We start from the raw sequence: 23459 nt of genomic DNA, 5'->3' as shown, positions 1-23459 counted from the left end.
ATGCAACCAGTTTGTCCTGAGGTTCTCCTCTTGAGATCAGGAAATAAAGGCCTCCAAAGAGGTCTTTGGCTGAAGAGCTAAGTAAATATCTCAAAATCGACATATTGCAGCTCATACACTATAGTCAGAAGAGCCTCTCAGCTGCTCACCTCATGTATTAGTTCGTTTTCACACTGCGATAAAGAACTACCTGACACTGGGTAATTTATAAGCAAAAGAGGTTTAATTGTCTCACAGTTCCGCATGGCTGGGGAAGTCTTAGGAAACTTACAATCATGCTGGATGGCGAAGGTGAAGCAAGGCATGTCTTACTTACATGGCAGCAGGAGACAGCAAGTGAAGAGGGGAAATGCCACACTTTTAAACCATCAGGTCTTGTGAGAACTCATTCACTATCACAAAAACAGCATGGGGGAAATCTGTCTCCATGATCCAATCGCCTCCCACCAAGGCCCTCTCCTGACATGCGGGGATTACAATTTGACGTGAGATTTGGGTGGGGACACAGAGCCAAACCATATCACCCCAGCTTACTCTTAGTTTTATATTAAATTGTATATGAGACATAAACACATGGGGAAAGGCCACCAGCCACACCAGAGTGACGTTTATTATCCTGGTGATTGACCAGTCTGCACCTGAGCTTTTTAGGTTCAGAAACCTGGCGAAGTTTATTTGCCTATCACGCCTGAACTTACCTTAACCCAGCTATGAGCTGATTAGACATAGAAAATTATGGTATGCTATGAGGAAATATGCCTGACAATAAAAGATACTCAATCCTTTTGTAGTTCATAAGCCTGTTTGAGTTTTCACACTTATGTGTGAGATATGCCTCCCTCAAACCTTGTTACTACCTTAGCACATTAACCATGAGACATGGAAAAAAAGATAGACACTCAAAGATGTCAAAAAACAGATACAAGAACTCAAAACACAACTCTGTATGGCTATTTTAAGCTCCAGACAGGCCTCAACAAGTCCTGCAGTCATGGAGAAATGACTGGCTTTATTAGATTCATGAAAGATGAACAAGAGACCACCCTGATGCTGCTAGTACTAGTGACTCTGCATATTTTTTAAATGGTCAGAATTAGGTTGGTATTTTTAAAAAGCATTAGGTCACCTAGAAAAGATGGCTACCCAGGAAACTCATTTCCCTGAGGGCTGTAGATAATTAAGGTTTCATTCTTTAATATGGTTATTGCCTATGCCAAGATAACTTCCTTTGAGATTGCTTCTCTCTTCACCATCCACTGTTTTCCCTTAGGTGCTGAACTTCCTGAGGGAAAATACACTCTTGCTTTCCCAAGTTATTACTTCCCATTGTCTTCCTTTGTCTCTTACCAGTAGGCCCAATACCCTGCTAATCTGTCCTCTTAAAGCTTGATCCAAGGGTGGCTTCTCAATACTTATTCTGGTTAACCCCTTGTGTTCAGCAGAAATACTGCTGACTATTTTATCCTTAAAAATCTCTGTTCTTCTTGAATTCTCCGTTCTTTCTGGGGCTCCCATGCTATAACCCACTCCAAGTTCTCCTGTGACTGGGCTTCCATGACACATAGCACAAGTCCTTCTCTCTGATGCTCCTTCTTAATTTCCTTTGTAGGCCCTAACTAAGACTTAGGAAGAACTCAATGAACATTAATTTCTTTTTACTTCCAAAGTGGAACATCCCCAGCTATCATCCTTAGTTAATGATACCCTAGTCTCTTAGGCAAGAAATCAGTGTTTTTCAATGCCACTTTCGCACCCTGATATTATTCAATTATGAAATCCGCAGGGCAGGGTGGGACTTCTTTTTTTTTTTTGAGACAGAGTCTCACTCTGTCGTCCAGGCTGGAGTGCAGTGGCATAATCATAGCTCACTGTAACCTCAAACTCTTGGGGCCAAATGATCCTCTCGCCTCAGCCTTCCAAGTAGCTAGGACTAACGCATATTCTACCATGCCCAGCTAATAAATTTTGCATTATTTTTAGTGTATTTTATTAGTAGCACATGGCTAATTAAAACAAAATCTATATAGTCACTAAGATAATTTTGTTTATTGCAAAAACTGGTAGATCTGAACGTATATTTTGCAGTCATATATACATATATACACATATGAAAACTTATTTTGTGTTTTTAATTTATTATGTGCTTCTTTCCTTCTTTCTTGTTTTCTGTCAGGTTGATAGCTTTAATATTCCCCTCCCCCAACTGGTTTGGAAGTGTTATTTCTATTATCGGTTATGCTTAAGTTTTTAATATACAAGTTAATCATATTTCTGTCCTCCTGAAAATAAAAGGACCTTAGAATGTGTTCTTTCATCTTCCATGTTACTGCCTATTATTTTAATTCACCTTTTTTTGAGCCTGCCTTAATCATTATCATTTACAATCTACACTTACATAAATAAACCAACTTACTCACTTTTTTGCTTTTTTTCTAACTATTCCTTGCTTCTGGATTATTTTCCTTCTATTGAAGTACATTTTTAGTAATTTTTTTTAACAATGGCCTGTGAGTGACAAGCTCACCTAGTCTTTAGATTAAGAAAATCTTTATTTTTACGTTTGATTTTGGCTATAGCTTTATTGTTATGCAATTCTAGATTGTCTATTTTTCCTTAGCAGTTTGGAGACATTATTCTGCCTACTTCTGACTTCTACTTTTTTGGAGAAGTCTGTTTTTTATCATTCCTTTATAGGTAAATGAATTCTGTCATTGATAGCTTTCCAAGTTTTTGTTTTTTGTTGCTGATATGAAGTACCACTAAGATATAACAAAAAGGAGCTTTTTATTTATCATGGTAAGAAATTAGTTTTACGGCCAGGCGCGGTGGCTCAAGCCTGTAATCCCAGCACTTTGGGAGACCGAGACGGGTGGATCACGAGGTCAGGAGATCGAGACCATCCTGGCTAACACGGTGAAACCCCGTCTCTACTAAAAAATACAAAAAACTAGCCGGGTGAGATGGCGGGCGCCTGTAGTCCCAGCTACTCGGGAGGCTGAGGCAGGAGAATGGCATAAACCCGGGAGGCGGAGCTTGCAGTGAGCCGAGATCGCACCACTGCACTCTAGCCTGGGTGACAGAGCGAGACTCCGTCTCAAAAAAAAAGAAATTAGTTTTACTCCTTCAAACTGAAAACTCCTGAAAAATTCTCAGCCATCAATTTTTTGGATATTGCTTCTCCTCTATTTTGTAGATAGTCTCCATAAACTCTTATTAGATTTTATTTTACCTTGCAGATTTCAACTTCTCTGTGATATCTTTTTTTTGTTTTGTTTTGTTTTGTTTTGAGACGGAGTCTCACTCTGTCGCCCAGGCTGGAGTGTAGTGGCGTGATCTTGGCTCACTGCAATCTCCACCCTCCGAGTTCAAGCAGTTCTCCTGCCTCAATTTCCCGAGTAGCTGGGATTACAGGCACATGCCACCGCACCCGGCTTATTTTTAGTACAGATGGGGTTTCAGGCTGGCCTTGAACTCCTGATCTCGTGATCCACCCGCATCGACCTCCCAAAGTGCTAGGATTACAGGCGTGAGCCACCGCACCCAGACTTGTATCTTTCAATTCACTAACTCCCTTTAGCAGTTTACTATCCATTTAGTGAATTACTTTATTTCAATGACAATGTTTCACCATTGTGAATTTCTATTTGGTTCTTGTCCAGATTGACCTCTTCTTACCTTATAGATTCTATTTGCACACATTTAACTCTCTTCTAAATTTGTTCTGTTACACCCAGGTTTTCTTTGAGGGCCTGGAGGGAAGGCTCTATTGTATTTGGTTATTGTTTCTCATGGTGAGTGTAAAGGGAAGACATAAGCGCCTCTTCAGAAGGGGTTGTTCACTATGTGCCCTGGGTTATCCACAGAGATTTAAAATTTGCCTTTACTGAGGGGCAGTATGGGTTTCTGTAGTGCTAGAACATGTTCATTTCAGCTTTTTGTCTTAGGATCCCCATACCACAGAAGTAATATTGTTAGAGTAGGCAGTTAGGTAGACATGAGCAGGACAGGGGAGGGCCCTGCCACAGGAATGTCTGGCGACTGTCAGGTGATGGTCAGGCAGTTGTTAAACCCTCTAAAATAACAACTGGTCACAGCCGGGACCAGGGAAATGCAGTCTTCCAATAGAAAACACCTGGCCAGGTGCAGTGGCTTATGCTTGTAATCCTAGCACTCTGGGAGGTCAAGGCAGGCGGATTAACTTGGGCTCAGGAGTTAGACACCAGCCTAGGCAATGTGGTGAATCCTGCATCTACAAAAAAACCACAAAAATTAGCTGGGCATGTGCCTGTCATCCCAGCTACTCGGGAGGCTGAGGTGGGAAGATCTCTAGAGCCTGGGAAGTGAGGCTGTGCCACTGCACTCCAATCTGGGTGACAGACTCTTTCTCAAAAAAAAAAAAAAGGCACCTGAAGCAGGTGTTCAGCAGCTTCCTGGTAAGATCTCAGGAGACAGGTGAGTGCGCTCAAGCACATGCACTAGAAGGCAAAATGGCGGAGTTTAACTGTCATATGACTTTCCTCCAGAAACATTCAACAGATAAGGGAAAAACGAATGAGCATGCGTACTTCAATAAGCACACTGCGTATGCAGCCCCTCCCAAGTGTTGACAGGCCACTGTGCATGCAGACAGCCCACCCCAAGGGAAGAATCAGGGGAGAAGAAACGCAAACCATGCCAATGTATAAAACCCCAAGTCAAAGGCGGATGAGGTACTTGAATCTCTCAAGTTGGCTGCTTGGTCCTCTTCCAAGTGTACTTTACTTCCCTTTGTTCCTCCTCTAAAACTTGCCTCAGTCTCTCACTCTGCCTTTTGTCCCTGGGCTGAATTCCTTCCTCCAAGGCAGCAAGAACTGAGTTGCTGCAGACCTGTATGGGTTCGCCACTGCTAACCACATAAGGTCTAACTTCACATTTTTCCTGTGTGGTAAACCTACCCAGACATTTCCTCCTCCTCATAAAACCTCAATCTTGTCAGGCAGCTGCCCTCATCCATGTACCCGTGTGCTTCAGAAGGGTAAGGACAGCCCTGCCTGAGGGAGACGTTTAGGGAAGATTCCTAGGACTTCTTCTTCCTACCCTGTTCCCAGGAGCTCAGAGTCCTTCACATGGGTTCTCTCCGCCGGCTTCACCAGTGCATGTCTATCCCTCCTTGTCCAAGAGCAGTGTGCGTGGACAACTGAGCCGTTAGATGCTGCACTCCATAGGTGACAGTGCAAATACTCTAGGACCAGCTTCCTGACATTCCCTTCACGCCACAGGAGACCCAGCATTGCAATGAAACTCAGCAACAGCATTCGGGGAAGATGAAGTCACTTGCAGGAGCTTTCATAGATTCATCAACTCAACACAAACCCGGGGACCCAGCTCTTGGGAGAAGGCTTTTTGTGTCACCCCCATATTGGGCCAGGCTGGTGGCCATTTCAGAGCTCATTTGCATCCATCTTCTGAGCCACCTTGCCATATGAAATGCATGAAATCTTTTGCAAGGCTGCTTTAGGTCAAGACTGGGGCAAGAATAAACAACTTTCTTGGAAGAGAAAGAACTGCTTCTCCTGCCTCCATTGTATTCTCCAATTTCTACCCAATGGCAGGGCTCCCTGGGTTGGTGACAATGAAAGTGCTTAAGGTGGTACTAAAACAGAGGAGGGCTTTATTGGTTTTGTTACTGAGGCTGAACACAAGGGCATTTATGTGCCATCAAAGGAGAATTGTAGAAAGTGGTAGGAGAAAATTTGAGTCAAAAAACATACTGTATAACCAAAAAAATATCCAGAGCAGCCAAGAAGAATATGGTACAGCTGAAGACAGCGAATGGGAAGTGGATTCTGTTACACACCAACTGGGACTATGTGGCAGCCGGAGCCTAGCACTTCTGGAAGCTGAGTGTGGAGCAGCTCTAGTACCATCACTGAATGCTGGGCCAGGCTGCATTAGACAACTGTGGAGGAGTTTGAAATGCCCACTCCTAATGAAGCGTCTCCCCAGGAGACATGTTTTGAATTTTGGGAACATTTTTCTTCTCTAGCTGAAGCTTTCAATATTGATCAGCAAAGCTCTGCTGAAAGCAATGGCTGCTGGGCAGGGATCAGACTTGGCAAACTTCACAGGGCTCGGGCTCCGAGGGGGAGGGAGCAGAGAAAGGACAGCAGGGGAGGCATGGAAAACAAAAAGGAAGAGGGGCTGAAGAGCGAGGGGAAGGCCAAAGCTCTTTTCATAACCACTGACTCTTAAAGTCAGGCGGAAGGAGGCCATAAATCCTTCATTGTCCCCTTGTCCTTGCAGATTCTGTTGCAGTCCTTAGTTCTTTTCCCTCCTAGTGGACCAGAAAAGGGCTCTGGGTGTCAGCGTGACTTGCCCAGGTTCCAATCCTGGCTTTCCCACCATCCAGATGAGTGGCTCTGGAAAAAGTCCTTAGCCTCTTGGAACCCCTCTTTCCTTACTTAATACTAGTGCAGACCCCTGTAACAGCTAAATGTGACCTTTCCATAAAGCATTCAGCATGGTGCCTGGCACACAATCAGAGGTCAATAAATGTTAGTTATGTTCCTCATTAGATATTAAATGCCTTTCTCCTCCCAAGGAGTTTTGTCTTCAGCCATCTACATCTTATAGTCTGTTTTCTGAATCTTTAGTGTCTGAATCAGCACAAGAATGTCAAAAATAAGTCAATTTCAGGCTGCAGGCTATCACCATATCCTGAAGTTCTTAATAGTTCTTGTTGGGTGGGAACTTCAATTTGCCATTTGGATGGTACAGACAGGGTCTTATAAGAGGGTGAGTAGTGGCAGGAACTGGGGAATTAATGGTTTCCAAATATTTGCATATAAAAGGCAGCCTCCATCTGCTGACACCCGCAGTAATACAGTGTGATGGGAACAGGAGGAGGAATCCCCTTTGCATTCTGAGCAGGCCTTAGAAATTTAAGAGGTAGAAAAGCTCTCCCAGCTTTGGAATGTTGGCAGGGGTCTATGGCAGTGGCGTCTTGGTGGGTGGAGGGTCAGGGGTGACTTGGAAATGGTCTTTGTTGTGCCCAGAACTAGCCAATTCATCCTGGGAGGAGGCACACCTCTTAGATTCACTGCTGGGAGCTGGTCCCCAGATGCCCCTTGTAGCTCTGGAACCAAGTTCTGAAGCAGGTGAAGCTGCTCATGCCAGCTTCTGTCCCCCGTCAGGTTATGGCGATGCCACTCAGGCAGAATACCCTGATGCCACTCAGGCAGAATAATGATGACTGTTGTCTGCAGTGCTGTCGCTGGGCTCACTGGGAGTTTGTGTGCTGCCAGCAGACACAAAGCTGCAGACTGGAGGGAGTTTCCCACCCCCATGAGAGACGGTGAGAAGCCCTGCCAGGCCTCATCCACCTCTATGCACCCTGGCACCGGTTCCCTGGTTTCTTAGGTGATAGGTTTTTAGTTCAAATTCCAAATAGTGACATTTCAATACAAGCGGGCATAATAGACTATTTCCTTCTCAATCCTCCCTGGCAAGCCCTGTAAAATATCCTGATGTGGCCACACAGCTCTGCCACATAAACAAACACCCTAAACAGGATGGGATGGTGGCTGCTTGTGTGCTGTTAGAGGCTGCCACAGCCAAGACCTCAGGCTGACTTCTGAATTCCCACAGATCTGAGTGTGCTAAACATTGCAAAAGAAAGAAAATTGTGGATTTTATCTAGTCTTCAAACACCAGAGCAAACACTCATGAAACTGATATGGTGAAAAGTGGAGGAAACCCTTCCTTTTTACATTTAAAGCATAGTTTTTGAAAACCTTATGGCATGCTAGAAATTAATTAGTTCAGCTAACTCATGGAAAGGTTTCATAAAAACAACCTTTGTATTTTCCCAAAATAAATTTCATATTATCAGCGTAATGCAAACTAGCATTTAATACTTGCATTAATGCCTGTTGTCAGTGTTGGAGTTTTACTATTAACCTTTCACTGATTAATCTCTCCCTTCCAAGGCACACAGCCATCTGAGCCAAGGAGAGTATGGATGTGAAGACAAGTGTGGACATCAGGAAGGCTTCTTTCATTAGAGACATTTTCCATAGGGTTTATGGTATACTGGTACTTACAGATTTAATACCGCATAAAAAGTCCCTCAAGGGTCATAACAGGGAGACGGAGGGTCATTAAGTCCAGGATACAAAAAAAAAAAAAAAAAAAGAGGTGGGGCCAGGCATGATGGCTCACACCCTCAATCCCAGCACTTTGGAAGGCCAAGGCAGAGGCAGGAGGATTGCTTGAGACCAGCCTGGGTAACACAGTGAATTTCTTTCTCTTCTCTTTTTTTTTTTTTTTTTTAAATAAAAAAGAAGTTTCCGCAGACAGGTTTGGGGAAATGAAAAACTAGAGCAAAGCCTGCACAGTTTTGCCTGGGCACTGGGAATGTGAAACCATGTGCATTTCCAAGTTTGGTTAGCTATTCCCTGGCCCCAGTTACTCTTTGGTTTTGCCCACTCCCTTCCCCTTCAGTAATATTAACAATGTATTCCTTTCTGACAAAATGGTAAGCGTCGTCTTCTTTGAGCGTTTAATATTTGCCTCCGTTTTGAATATTCTTCCCAGGAGACCGCCCGCCCCCCACCCACACTGAACCTCCAGCCTTACAGAGGGGACAGTCAGTTGCAGATATTTTGCGTCAGAAAACACTTTCCAGGTTTGAGTGCCTTCTCCAAATCATGTAGGATCTTTAGGGCTTAAAAGAGAACCTTATTGGAATTATAAGGAACCAGAGGACTATGCAGCCCAACCTCCAAGACCTGCAGCAACCCCACTCCAGAATGTTAGCGAATGCATTTCCTAGAACAGTTTATTTCATGACCCCACAACAGTAAAAGAACTCCAGTACCCTAGAACTTAAAGTATAATAATAAAAAAAAAATTAAAAAAAAATAAAGGCAAATTTGAAAAATATGAAGTTACTTAAAATGATAATGTTATTTTTTAAATATTAAAATATCTTGAATAAATATGTCACACACACACAAAAAAAGAACTCCCAGCTTCCCTACAGTTCAGGGCAAACTCTAATAAAAAGAAAAGAAAGAGGAGCCATCTCCTCCTTGGCATCATGGCCACCCTCAGATCCCCTGTAGAGCCCAAGATTGTTCAAAAAAAGAACCAAGAAGTTCATGGGCACCGTCTGACCAATATGTCAAAATTCAGCGTAACTGGCGGAAACCCAGAGGCATTGACAACAGGGTTCGTAGAAGATTCAAAGGCCAGATCTTGATGCCCAACATTGGTTATGGGAGCAACAGAAAAACAGCACATGCTGCCCAGTGGCTTCCGGAAGTTCCGGATCCACAGCGTCAAGGAGCTGGAAGTGCTGCTGACGTGCAACAAATCTTACTGTGCTGAGATCGCTCACAATGTTTCCTCCAAGAATTGCAAAGCCATTATGGAAAGAGCTGCCCAGCTAGCCATCAGAGTCACCAACCCCAATGCCAGGCTGTGCAGCGAAGAAAATGGGTAGACAGCTCATGTGCACGTTTTGTGTTCTAAAAAACTGTAAAAACTGCAAAAAAAAAAAAAAAAAAAAAAAGAAACTTACTGCACTTATATTCTGGCTCATCCATAAAGCTGCCTTTTAATTTTCTGGTTCCTTTGTTGAGACAGTTCAAAAGAGCAAAAGGACTTAAGATACACCAGGGTCAGAAAGATCATACAGCTCATTTTTACTCCCATGTCTGCCTGAGAGGATGGTGTGAGGGTCAGAACACATCTTTATGCTAATCACCTCTTCCCTCACAGCACATTCTGGAGGGGGAGATGCTATTTTAAATTCCTTGCTGGGAAGGATGTCAACAGAGGAAGACAATGCTGGCAATTTGTTTAGAATGGCTGTCACTAGGAGGCAAAAGAAAAATAAAAAGAAAAGGAACCTACAGGCAACATAAACAAAAGCCTAACAATCAAACAGCAAAAGCCCCTAGTCTTGCCTGTCTCAGGCCTCATTCCCTGCCTCTTTTTGTCCTGCTTCCTTTCTAGACAAAACTGGGAGATCCTGGTAAGACTCAAAGTAAAACAGGCCCACTCAAAACCTCAGATGCAGAAGCACCTTGCCCTTCTCACTGACTCTGTTCCATTCCCCTTCCCTCAGGCTTCCCACCCTGGGGAGAACTTTTCCCTTCTATTTTGTGTCCACAAATAGGCTGACCTCCTTTGGTCAGTTCCTTCAGGCTTGAACCCAACAACTCTCCACTGAAAATTAATAGGCAAACTTGTAGTCCCAGGCTACATATGGAGAGATAGGAACTCTCTGGCCAATGAAGGGCTAATAGAGCCTCTGGAATTATAGTGGGCCTTTTCTTATCACAGAAATTATGACTTGGCAACTTCCATTCATTTCCATTTGGCATGACAAGATTCGAACAGCTCCCAGCTGGGAGGGCACTGGCTCTTGGGACTGAGCTCTCTTTGTCCATGGGCCTCCCAAGGAGACATCCTAAACTGGTGTGTGTGGTGCCCTCCTACCAAACTACACACACATATGTACAAAGATGTCAGACACATGAAAGAGAACACCATTTCACATATTCCTAAATTATGAGTTTGACAACAGAAATAGAAAAAACAACCCTAAAAGTTGTATGAAACTACAAAAGACCCAGAATAGCCAAAGCAAACCTGAACAGAAAGAACAAAGCTGGAGACATCATATTTCCTGACTTTAAAATACACTACAAAGCTATATTAACTCAAATAGCATGGTACTGGCATAAAAACAGACGACACATAGACCAAGGGGACAGAATAGAGAACCCAGAAGTAAATCCATGCATTTACAGCCAAATCATGTTCAACAGAGGTGCTAAGAACATACACTGGGGAAAGGACAGTCTCTTCAATAAATGGTGCTGGGAAAATTGGATATCCACATGCAGAAAAGAGAAACCAGACCCCTATCTCTCACCATATACAAAAATCAAATAAAAACGAATTGAAGAGTTAAATATAAGACCCGAAACTACGAAACTACTAGAAGAAAACATTGGAGAAATGCGTTAGGACATTGGTCTGAGCAAAGGTTTCTTGGCTAAGACCTAAATTGTGAGTCTGAAACAAACTAAGTTTCTCTGCTGTCCCAATATGGTGTAATTACTAAGGAACACACAGGGGTAGGAAAACAATCCTCATCTTGTTTCTCACCATCAGATTTTGCAGAATACTTCCTGGTTGTGAATCATAATGAACAAATTATGTACATTCCATATCGTTACCACAGATTTCCTTTAACACAAATAATTTTCACATTCATGATCTCATGAGATCATGGGCCCCTGCTGACCCCTCACACCTCATGTTGGCATTCTGCTCCCCACCTCCAAGGCCAGCAGCCACACTGACTGTTGGGTTCCAGAATGTGCCATATTTTTTCTCCCCAACTCCCGACCCCTGCCTCACTCCTGTTTGTTTATTCTTCAGGTTTAAGTGTAGACATCCTTTGCTTTAGGTTGATGCTGCTGTAATCCCTCCAGACTTTAAACTCAAAGAGGGCAGAGCTGAGGTCTGTGTTCTTCCCAAGTGTCTAGCAGGCCTTGGCTCACAAAATAGGTCCTTAGTGGTATTTCCCAAATGAATGAATCAGAATGGGAGTTATTTGTTAAGAAGAAAACCTTGACTCTTCAGTTCCTTTTCTATTTTTTGAGACAGTCTCACTCTGTTGCCCAGGCTGGAGTGCAGTGGCGCCATCTCGGCTCACTGCAACCCCTACTTCCCAGCTTCAAGGGATTCTTGTGCCTCAGTGTCCCGAATAGCTGGGATTACAGGAGCCACCGTGCCCAGCTAATTTTTGTATTTTTAGTATAGACGGGGTTTTACCATATTGGCCAGGCTGGTCTTGAACTCTTGGCATCAAGTGATCTGCCTGCCTTGGACTTCCAAAGTGCTGGGATTACAGGTGTGAGGCACTGCGCCCAGGCCAGTTCTGTCTTTTAAAACACCTTTTTTTTTTCTTACTTTTAGAGAGGAAGTCTTGCTGTGTTGTCCAGGCTGGTCTTGAACTCAAGCTTAAGCCATCTTCCTGTCTCAGCCTCCAGAGTCACTCAGATTATAGGCACGCACCATTGCACCTGTCTTTACAACCATAATTGTCTAGTCTGCAGTCTGAGAGTTTATTTCTTGCTGATAAACTGTGCTCCCCTCACAATTTTCCCTTTCATTCATTCATCTATCCGATATAGGATTCTTTCTATTGCTTAGGTTTGCCCATCTTCCCCAAAAGGCATACTGAAAACATTTTTTCTTTCCCATCCTGTTTGTTCCAAAGAGATCCTTGTGAACCCTGCCTCCTTAGGCAACAGTTCTTGTGGACCCCAGGAGCCTGCTCTGACCTGGCATGTGCACACTGCCCACAGTTTACCACTCCTTGGCGTACAGATTTATCACCCTGGAAAAAGACAGGCTGTTAAGAAAGACCAAGCCAGCTTAGACACAGAAAAAAAGTGCTGAGTGCCTTTTAATGCATAACTGGCAGCTGGCTTTGCAAAGCTTTATAAAAATAATCGTAGTAGAGAAAAATCAACATGAGAATGTTGCTAACAAGTGGGATACATAACTTGAAACTTGAAAGGCAAAAAACACATTCAAATTCAAATAAAAGAATATTTAATTATAGTGTCATCAATTCCTCTGCACCTGAGCTAAATTATATCAAACAATTCTAGGAGGAGACAGATGGTCTACCTTCACATTTCCTGAATTTCTGTTGTGAAATATATGATACATAATGACAACAAACATGTCTATAAGTGCTTATTATCTATTAGGCCCTTCACCGAATAATATATATGTATGAGGTTAATACTACTGGAATCTCCATTTTACACGTGAAGAATCAAAGTCATAGAAGAGTGAAGACATTTTCCCAAGGTCCTAAGTCTAGAAGGGGAAGAGCCAAAATTCAACTCGGGAAGTAATTATAGATGACAGGCTCTTAACCACTAGACTACCCTGCCTCTCATATTTTACATACAAACAGATGTATATAACATTTATAGTTTAAAAATAACACAACAATAACCTGCCATCTACTTGAAGGAACAGAATATTATCAAGTAAATATTGTAGAAACCCAACAGGCCTCAAGCATATATTTCCCTTGGTACCTGCCTCTTCTCCTCTCAAAGTAACCATTATCTTGAATTTTGGGCCAATTCTCTTGGTTTTTGTTATAATTTTAATGTCTATATCCCTAAATAATATATTGGTAGTTTTCACTTCATGTAAATAGAATCCTAATATATGTATTCCTCTATGGCTTATTAAACTCAACATTATGTTTTTGAGGTTCTTCCCTGTTAATGAGCACAGCTTTGGCTCATTTTGGGGGTAGGGGAGGTGCCATAAAGTATCCCATTTTTTGTTTACCTATCCCACCACTGGACATGCAAATTACTTCCAGTTTCTGTAATAAAAACAATTCTGTGAATATCTTCTTGCATGAATGACAATGCAAGAGTTTTTCCAGGGGTGTATGTTCTCGAATGTTAGTGGCATCAGAATCACCTGGATGGTTTGTTAAAACACAAATGGTTGGTCCTGCCATTGGAGTTTTGATTTCAGGTGGGGCCTGAAAATCTGCAATTCTCTCTTTTAAAAAAAATTTTTATAAAATATATATGTAAGTAGAGATAGGGTCTCACTATGTTGCCCAGGCTGGTCTTGAACTCCCAGGTTCAGGTGATCCTCCTGCTTCAGCCTCCCAAAGTGTTAGGATTACAGGTGTGACCCACCATGCCCAGCCAAAATTTGCATTTCTAACAAGTTTTCAGGTGCTGCAGATGCCACGTAGCTCAAAGGACCATGCTTTTCAGAACCACCGCTCCAGGGTACAGACCTAAGAATGGAACTGCTGGGCTCCATAAAAACACTATTGATATTTTGAGTATAATTGTACTGATTCTATGGATCAACTTAGGTAGACAGCTTCACTCCTTTGGCTCCTTAGAGCCTTTAAGTTATAAGAATTCTTGCTGGGCATGGTGGCTCATGCGTGTAATCCCAGCACTTTGGGAGGCACAGGCAGGTGGATCACCTGAGGTCGGGAGTTTGAGACCAACCTGACCAACATGGAGAAACCCTGTCTCTACTAAAACTACAAAATTAGCCCAGCGTGGTGACACATGCCTGTAATCCCAGCTACTAGGGAGGCTGAGCCAGGAGATTCGCTTGAACCTGGGAGGTGGAGGTTGTGGTGGGCTGAGATCGTGCCATTGCACTCCAGCCTGGGCAACAAGAGCGAAACTCCATCTCAAAAAAAAAAAAAAAAAGAATTCTTTTGTGTACATTTATGCAAAGAATATAGACCGAACTAGCCAAGTAACACAAGTCAGCCCTTAGGGCCTCCCTCTGAGAAATATCTTTCTCTGTGGTTAAGTGTTTCTTTCTTTTCTTCTCTGTTTTCAGAAATCAGGATCTTGTGGCCAGAGGTTCCCTGTGACACAGGCGGATGCTTTGGATAAAGTTAGCTCATGGCATAGAGGGATAATAATCAATTCTGCCAGGTCAGAGGTGAGTGGGGTCTTTATCTATGCTTAGTTTATTAAATTAGAAAAAAAAAGCTAAAAAATCCAGCCTTTACAGTTTTGATATGTATTATTATTCAGGCCCAGGTACTTCCTAATTTTCATAATAATTTTTTCCTTTGATTCATAAGTTGTTTAGAAGTTTGGTTTTTACTCCATGTGAGTTTCCTCTCCTTTACTAGTTTAGAAGTTACCCTTTCTATTTTCTATTATTTTAACAGTTTTCTTAGCTATTTAAACTTGTTTACTTAAAGCCTAAACACCATTAACTTCTCAAAAGAAGCACAGCATGTGAGTTGAGTAACACCCCTCGTTGACAATTTGTACACTATTTTTATGCAGTTTTTTTTTTTTTTTTTTTTGAGACGGAGTCTCGCTCTGCCACCCAGGCTGGAGTACAGTGGCCGGATCTCAGCTCACTGCAAGCTCCGCCTCCCGGGTTTACGCCATTCTCCTGCCTCAGCCTCCCGAGTAGCTGGGACTACAGGCGCCCGCCTCGTCGCCCGGCTAGTTTTTTTTGTATTTTTAAGTAGAGACAGGGTTTCACCGTATTAGCCAGGATGGTCTCGATCTCCTGACCTCGTGATCCGCCCGTCTCGGCCTCCCAAAGTGCTGGGATTACAGGCTTGAGCCACCGTGCCCGGCCTTTATGCAGTATTTTAGTTCTATCATTTTAAACCCCACACATTAGACATTCTTATTACTGTTTTACATAGTCAATGTATATTTAAATATATCCACATGTTTACTAATATTTTAGCTTAATAATCCATTTTATTTCTCAAATATTTCCTCTGGGATCATTTCCTTTTCTTATCTGAGCACACCCTGTAGAAATTTCTTCAGAAGAGGTTAGTTGGCAGTAATATGTATCAGTTTAAGTTTTGCCTGAAAATTTGTTTACTTATCCTTCTTATTGATAGTTTTACTACATCTAAAATTCCTAGATTAACAGTTATTTTTTTCTTAGCCAACTGAAGACATAATCCCATCATTGGCACCGTTTGCTTTTGAAAGTTGGCTGTCAGTCCAAATGTCTTTTTTTTTTCCCCCTGGCTGCTTTTAGTATCTTTTTGGGAGGCAAAGAGGTTAAAGTTCTTCAGTTTCTTTCTCTTTTTTTTTTTTTTGAGAGAGAGTCTCACTCTGTCTCCCAGCCTGGAGTGCAGTGGCATGATCTCAACTCACTGCAACTTCCACCTCCTGGGTTCAAGCAATTCTCATGCCTCAGCCTCTTGAGTAGCTGGAATTATACCAATGCACCACCATGCCTGGCTAATTTTTGTATTTTTAGTAGAGATGGGAGTTTCACCATGTTGGCTAGGCTGGTCTTGAACTCCTGACCTCAGGTGATCTGCCCGCCTCCACCTCCCAAAGTGCTGGGATTACAGGGATGAGCCACTGCACTCAGCTGTTCTTCAGTTTCACTATTTTATTTCTCCTTCCAGAGATTTGTCGGGCTTTCTGAATCTTAGGTTTAGTATTGTCAAAAAATTCCATAACTTCTTCCCATCTTCTATAGTTTATCCTTTTGGAATTCTTTTAGAGCACCTTAGGCCATCTTTTTAGTCTCTTAGTCTCATTTCACATTTTCTTTTCTCTTTGTCTAAGCCATATTCTGGATTATTAAGATCAATTTTTTAGTTCACCAGTGTTCTCTTCAACTAGCTCTAATCTGTTTAATTCAGTGAATTTTTAATTCCTGTTTTTATATTTTTCATCTCTAGAATTCCATTTTCTTAAAAATTGTTTAGTCATTTTTTTAGTCTCTTTTAAGACTCATATTTTAAATGCTTTAAATTTTTTTGTTTGTTTTGAGACAGAGTCTTGCTCTGCTGCCTAGGCTGGAGTGCAGTGGTGCGGTTTATCTTGGCTCACTGCAACCTCTGCCTTTTGGGCTCAAGCAATCCCACCTCAGCCTCCCGTAGTTGGAACTACAGGCATTGCACCACCATGCTCAGCTAATTTTTGTAAAGATGGGATTTCACCATGTTTCCCAGGCTTGTCTTGAACTCCTGTGGCCCAAGTGATCCTCCTATATCATCTCCCAAAGTGTTGGGATTACAGGTGTGAGCCACCATGCTTGGCTAAAAAAAACTGCTGAAGCATGTTAAAATATTTATATTTTTGTTGGCTTACTTTTGCTTGTTTTTGAGACTGTGCCTTGCTCTGTTACCCAGGCTGGAGTGCAGTGGCGCAATCTTGGCTCACTGCAACCTCTGCCTCCCAGGTTCAAGCAGTTCTCATGCCTCAGCCTCCCAAGTAGCTGAGACTACAGGCGTGTGTCACCATACCCAGCTAAAAATATTTATATTTTTGAATGCTAAATCCAATAAAGAAGTATTTACAAGTCCAATTCTGATTTCTCTGTTACTCCTGCTGGCTTTTACTCATGGTGACTTGTGTTCTAGTTAAAGCTGCCTTTCTCGAGAGGTAGTTGCTGTTTATTTCTGAGAGTCTTCTGAGGATGTTTAGGTTATTTACACTGCCACTAGACTGTAAGAAATACTTAACTTGGATCTTTCTCTCCTTACCAAATATTTCTCAAAAGAAACAATTCTCCAATGGATGACCATCAATGCCGGGTTGCATTTGCCATCACTCTCATCAACAGGATCAAAAATGGGATTATTTCTACTTTAGAGGATAGTTTAGAGGAAATAGAAATGTGAGAAAGGTATGCTGCTGAAATGCCTAAACACTCAAATTCTTTTTTTTTTTTTTTTGAGACGGAGTCTCGCTCTGTCGCCCAGGCTGGAGTGCAGTGGCCGGATCTCAGCTCACTGCAAGCCCCGCCTCCCGGGTTCACGCCATTCTCCTGCCTCAGCCTCCCGAGTAGCTGGGACTACAGGCGCCCGCCACCTCGCCCGGCTAGTTTTTTTTTTTGTATTTTTTAGTAGAGACGGGGTTTCACAGTGTTAGCCAGGATGGTCTCGATCTCCTGACCTCGTGATCCGCCCGCCTCGGCCTCCCAAAGTGCTGGGATTACAGGCTTGAGCCACCGCGCCCGGCCAACACTCAAATTCTTTACCACTTGTATCTAGGTTCAACTTAAGGAGGATTTTTATTTGGCAGAGAAAGTACCTCTTTTTTTGGATTTGTTTTGAGACACAGGATCACTCTGTTGCCCAGGCTAGAGTGCAGTGGCGTGGTCTCAGCTCACTGCAACCTCTACCTCCCAGGTTCAAGCAATTCTCCTGCCTCAGCCTCCCGATTACAGGTGCCCACCACCACGCCCAGCTAATTTTTGTATTTTTTTTTTTTTTTTGAGACGGAGTCTGGCTCTGTCGCCCAGGCTGGAGTGCAGTGGCTGGATCTCAGCTCACTTTAAGCTCCGCCTCCCAGGTTTATGCCATTCTCCTGCCTCAGCCTCCCGAGTAGCTGAGACTACAGGCGCCCGCCACGTCGCCCGGCTAGTTTTTTGTAGTTTTTAGTAGAGACGGGGTTTCACCGTGTTAGCCAGGATGGTCTCGATCTCCTGACCTCATGATCTGCCCGTCTCGGCCTCCCAAAGTGCTGGGATTACAGGCTTGAGCCACCGTGCCCGGCTAATTTTTGTATTTTTAGTAGAGACAGGGGTTCACCATGTTGGCCAGGCTGGTCTAGAACTCCTGACCTTATGATTCACCTGCATTGGCCTCCCAAAGTGCTGGGATTATAGGCATGAGCTGTCACGCCCGGTCAGAAAGTACCTCTTACAAGAAAGGTAATCCCTTCTGCAGTTTGGTTACTGTACCATCCATATCAGCCTCTAAGTCATGAATGATGAAAACTGCATGATTATTATTTATTTCAGGCATGTCATGGAAGAATGCTTGAGGAATAGCCCTACAATTGTAGAAATGCACAAACCTGTGAGGATCATCTGGATCACAGTTAGGAAGAAACTGAGTGATTGCTTCTGCTACTTCTTCATTTGATAAAACATCCCAGAGTCCATCAGTGGCCAAGATCAGCACATCATCTGCTCCATGATCATATTTTGAAAGATCGTAGATTCTTACCTGAAAAAAACAGGAATGCCACCACTTAAGAAATTGGAAGCATATTATTCTCCCTAACAAACTGACTTCTGATTCCCCTTCCCTTTTCCTGCCAGCCTGGTGGTTTTCATTGTAGGGTACTTCATTATACAGCAAGCTTTGTGGCCAGGGATAGTCTCCCTTGGAAACTTACTATATAGATACATGGGGCCTAATACACATTTGTGAATGAGCCTAAGAGGTGGGCTTAGTAATTGACACAGAAGAAATTAATTGAAAATATAATGCCTGAGGTATAGTCAGAATGACGATTTGCAAGTGGATTTTATGCTAGCCAGAAGATCAGCAGTGAGCTTGTTTGCTGTCTTCCTTTGCGTATTCATTCAACAAACATTTATTAAAGGCCTACCCTGTGCCAAGTGCTATAAATGCAAAGTTAAATATCTGATTTTTCTCCTTCAGAGGAGCTCTCAGTCTGTAGGGGAGATAAAGTCAATTCAGGATTCTTAGTAGCTGCTCTACATGTATTTGTCTAGGAGTAAGGAGACATTCTATTTAATGCATTCACTTGAAACCTTTCTTGCCTTACCTGCTCTGAGGCCCAAGGAGCCAACTCCTCTCACATAAGGATGGGGCTCTGACACTACCTTCAGGTTTCAGGAGCCTCAACTGAGGCTCTCAGAGGATACATGCTCACCCCGAACCTCCAAAGTATGTCTTTGTCTTGAAAAACTTTAAGTCTTTCCTCATGTCTAGCACCTTAAATGACTTGGATATTTCAACACCCACCTAAGCTCTTGAAAGAGAATGAGGCAGTCTAGGCAAAACTAGTAAGAATAAAAATCAAGCCTCACAGCAAGCTTTGTGGCCAGGGATAGTCTCCCTTGGAGACTTGCTATATAGACACGTGGAGCCTAATACACATTTGTGAATGAGCCTAAGAGGTGGGCTTAGTACTTATGGGCTAGGCCACAATTCTATGTTCATCCTACTTCAGTGTGGGTGGGGAGGGATAGGGATATGTGGAGAGGGGTTTGGGGTTTCACTGCTCTTCCCTCCTAATTTGGCAGAATCAACCCCTGACTACACCATCTCACGAACTGAGAACAAAAGCAAGTCAATTTAGTCAATCTCCTTCGGCCTCCCTCATTACTCTATTTTCTTTCTTTCTTTCTTTGTTTTTTTTTTTTTTTTAAATTGAGATGGAGTCTCTCACTCTGTTGCCCAGGCTACAGTGCAGTGGCATGATCTCAGCTCACTGCAACCTCCGCCTCCAGGGTTCAAGCGATTCTCCCGCCTCAGCCTCCCAAGTAACTGGGATTACAGGCGTATGCCACTACACCCAGCTAATTTTTGTATTTTTAGCAGAGATGGGGTTTTACCATGTTGGCCAGGCTGGTCTGGAACCCCTGGCTTCAAGTGATCCGCCCGCCTCAGCCTCCCAAAGTGCTGGGGTTACAGGTGTGCGCCACCACGCCCAGCCCATTCCTGTATTTTTTAAACGCAAGTCTGAGTGAAAGCGACGGGTCAGGGCATGTGTCTCATGGCACAGCCATTGTTATGTCACCTCAGATCTAGAGACAATCATATCACCTCAGCCTAGAGACTGAATGTGTTGAGGTCTTTGAAAGCCAAGCCTCCTGTGTTTTAGAAAGGTTTGTCCAGGCTAGTCATGCCCTGCCGTGGGGCTGGTCCTGTGGGCTGACAGCCTATTCCCAGCAGCAGAACACAACAAAATGTCTGTCCACAGGGCCCTGGGTGAATGAGCTCAAATGAAAAGCAGCCGCCAGGCGCCAGGCCTCTGTGGACTGTGAACAAGAAGGTAACAATTAGCTAATGGCCCAGCACATGAGCCGTGCTCAAGGGAAGAACTCTCAGGGGTACACTGCACTGGCGTTTAACATCTTCTTTTCAAAAGGCATGCTCACTTCAGCCTAAACTTATGTTCCGCAGAAGGCACTAGCCTTTTAAACCAAATTAAAGAAAACAGGAAAGCTTCAGTTTCCAGCAGACCAGAAAGTCCCAAATGTCAGAATTCTGTCCTCAGGTCACTGACGAATGTGGTCCAATTTTCACTCTGTCAGAAACAAGCAACCCTCCTATGCTTTATTTTCTATGATTCTTGGGTGTGTCAGAGTTTAACTTCTTAAATATTAATGTGCACAGAAATCAGCTAGGGATCCTGCTAAAATCCAGATTACAATTCAGTTCTGGGTGGGCTTGAGAGCTGTGGTTCAGCTTCCTCCCAGGTGATGCCAATGCTGCAGGTTCACAGACTGAGCCCTGAGTAGCAAGGTCAGAGAGGATTCCTACTGGGCCAGATTTGTACACAAGGGAATCAATGGCTCAGTGGACTTTATGACGACTGTGGAGACTGTTCCTTAGAGTGGGCTCTAGACAGACTGTAAATGTCACCTCTGGGCTCCTAGCTTCAAGTAATGGTTCACTGTGTTGTTACTTTCAGTATACAATAACTTTGCTTGAAAGACACTGCTAGGAGGCCAAGGCAGGGGGATAACTTGAGGCCAGGAGTTCGTGACCAGCCTGGGCAACATAGTGAGACCCTGTATCTACAAAAATTAAAACAGTGAGACCCTGGGCATGGTGGTGCATGCCTGTGGTCCCAGCTACTTGGGAGGCTGAGGCAGGAGAATTGCTGGAACCCAGGAGTTTGAGGCTGTGGTAAGCCATGACTGTGCCATTGCACTCCAGCCTGGGTGACAGAGTGAGACCCAGTCTTTTTAAAAAAAAAAATAGTGTTTGGGGGATTGATTCCTAGCTTCTTATTGGGTTATATCTATAATAAATTTTTGGGATAATTTGAACTCCATCTGATAGACAATATTGAGTCATAAGAGGTGGTGAGATGTGGATGTCCCAGTCTTATGTTGGTAGTTAAACAGGAGATTCCATTTGCCTTGCAGCTTCTTCTAAAAGACAGGGTTCAGGTCTGCACATAACATCCATTTAATTTCAGAGTCTGCTCTATGAGTAGGGTGCCAAACTTCTTTAAAGTGTTCCTGCTGACACAAGATATGTGACAGGTTGTGTTATTCAAGCTGAAGTTGTCTTGCCCACACTCAAATGGAAATCTGGCCAACAGAATGGATGTGAGTTGATACATACACACGTTATAAAATGCTACTCTTCAATTCCATCAATAAATGTAATCTTTCCCTAATTCTACTGTTCCCATTTCTATGCTTGGCTCCCTAATGTAGTTTATTTAGCTAACATGAAACTCCTTGTCAAGACCATTCTTCATATAATTTTTATGAAAATAATAAAAAGCTGATCACAACCCTGGTTCGTGAAGCACTCCCCAATTAACATCTTTTGAGGTTTTTACAACCACCCTGTTTCCTGCCCTTTAGCCAGTTTCCAAAAATCTTTGCTAACTTTCCACTTACAACTCGTGTCTTATACGTTAACCTGTGATGCAGAACATTTTGCAAAAATGTTTTCAGAAGAATTGGACTGCCGTGCAAGTTTTCCCACTGTGTGCTCATCCTCCCCAGCAGCAAAGGCTTCAAAGGATTCCACGGGGCTCTGGAGTCCTGACCTTCCCTCCCTGAAGCTGTTGTTGGCCTTACTCAATCGGACCATACTCACATCCTCAAAGTTCCCCTGTTCAATTCCTTAAATAGCTTCTTAACGTTCCTGGAAGCCTCACATCAAACTAATGGGCTCTGAAGCTCCCCAGGACTCAGACATCTGGAAGAGTCTTTGCAGCCCTGGAGGGGACAGGTGTGCTACAGAAAAGCCTTTGAAGTGGGACTGGGGAACATGGTCAGACCTTCTAATGGCTCCTTCCTGGGTTCCCATCTGCCAAGAAAGGGAGAGAAAAGCCAGACGAATCCTTGAGATTCTTGCAGTTTTTCAGAGCAATATAATCTGAGCAGCTGAAAAATGGGACCTGTGTGGACCTGCCTTTCTGCTGCCTTCAGTACACTTTCATTGCATACTTGCTGTGTGCCAACTTGTTTTCTAGGCACTGGGGACACAGTGAACAAAACTGACAAAGCCTCTCACAACTTCTAAACTAGTAGACGAGACAGACACACAAATAAATTACAATGTCAGAAGATGACAGATGCTCTGAAGAAAAACCCAGCATGGTAAGGAGAACAACAGTGTCATTTTAGAAGATGAGGTCATGGTGGGCCTCTCTGAGAAGGTACCATCTGAGCAAGTCAATTTCCCCTGGGTCCCTTCTTGCACCGCCCCAACCTTCCTTTGGGTTTCTGTTACTCAGTGTTAGACTGGTGGTGAAGAAGGGGGGCTGAGAAAGGTGAGTGCCACTCTCTCCTGCCAAAGCAATCCTGAGGAGGACCAAAGAGAGGCCATCTTTCTTTTCCCTGGTCCTCTGCAGGCACAATCCTTTCACACCCACTAATGTAACATTTACCTATGTGCTTCACTGTGGGTAAAACCTTTGTCTATCAGTTTTGTATGAAACTGTAATCATCGATTTATGGCCCTGTCCTGACACTAGGCTGTAAACACCATGAGGCTTGGGACTGTTTTTTTCTTCTTTGTATCTTCAATGCCCAACCTGACACCTGGTTCACTGAATAGTGAATAGTAGTTGAAACTGATTGTCTCACAGCGATGAAGCTCTGTGCCTTGTCCTTTAGGTACAGAGAGTGATACATAGCATCTGATCTACCCTGGAAGACTGACAAGGCTGATCCCATCTCAGCGGAATCTGAATCTGGAATATGGCAGATTATTATTGCTTTTGCCAGAGCAACCAGATGAAGAACAAAAAGTGAATGTGCTCCATCCCCTCATGAGGCTTCTGAAGCTTTCCTTATGATCTGATCACAACAAAGGAGACAGGCAACTGACAAATAGCACGCTGGCCCTGAAACACCGCTGGCATCTTTGTTATCAGCCTTTCAGGGCCCACTTTTCTGTCTCTTCTAAAAGATTAGATATT

At 43.3% G+C, this 23459-nt stretch overlaps 1 protein-coding gene, 1 non-coding gene and 1 pseudogene across 7 annotated transcripts in view; 2 read left to right on the top strand and 1 right to left on the bottom strand.

Moving 5' to 3' along the window:
• Positions 1-23459, bottom strand: part of PPM1H (protein phosphatase, Mg2+/Mn2+ dependent 1H) — a 349098-nt gene that overhangs the window by 64836 nt on the left and 260803 nt on the right. For 5 of the 6 annotated variants that reach the window (XR_004439771.1, XR_004439770.1, XR_004439769.1 and 2 more), the window contains exon 10: positions 18387-18538. Coding sequence is in view for 3 of the 6 variants with exons in the window: in XM_033221424.1 (XP_033077315.1) it covers positions 18387-18538 (152 nt within the window). In the remaining 3 variants the exon portion in view is untranslated. Of the gene's footprint in view, positions 1-18386; positions 18539-21902; positions 22343-23459 lie in introns of those variants that run through there. The other variant, XM_033221426.1, reaches the window with a different exon arrangement.
• On the top strand, positions 780-880 carry LOC117091256. Its single transcript, XR_004440363.1, has one exon. It is a non-coding gene; the product is annotated as a small nucleolar RNA U13 (small nucleolar RNA).
• Positions 9080-9551, top strand: LOC117089833 (annotated as a pseudogene).

The sequence above is a fragment of the Trachypithecus francoisi genome, unplaced genomic scaffold (genome assembly GCF_009764315.1).
Source record: "Trachypithecus francoisi isolate TF-2019V2 unplaced genomic scaffold, Tfra_2.0 Lachesis_group11, whole genome shotgun sequence".
NCBI classification, from domain to species: domain Eukaryota; kingdom Metazoa; phylum Chordata; class Mammalia; order Primates; family Cercopithecidae; genus Trachypithecus; species Trachypithecus francoisi.
The sequence above is the reverse complement of the archived record's forward strand: the minus strand, read 5'-3'. Positions and strand labels throughout refer to the sequence as shown.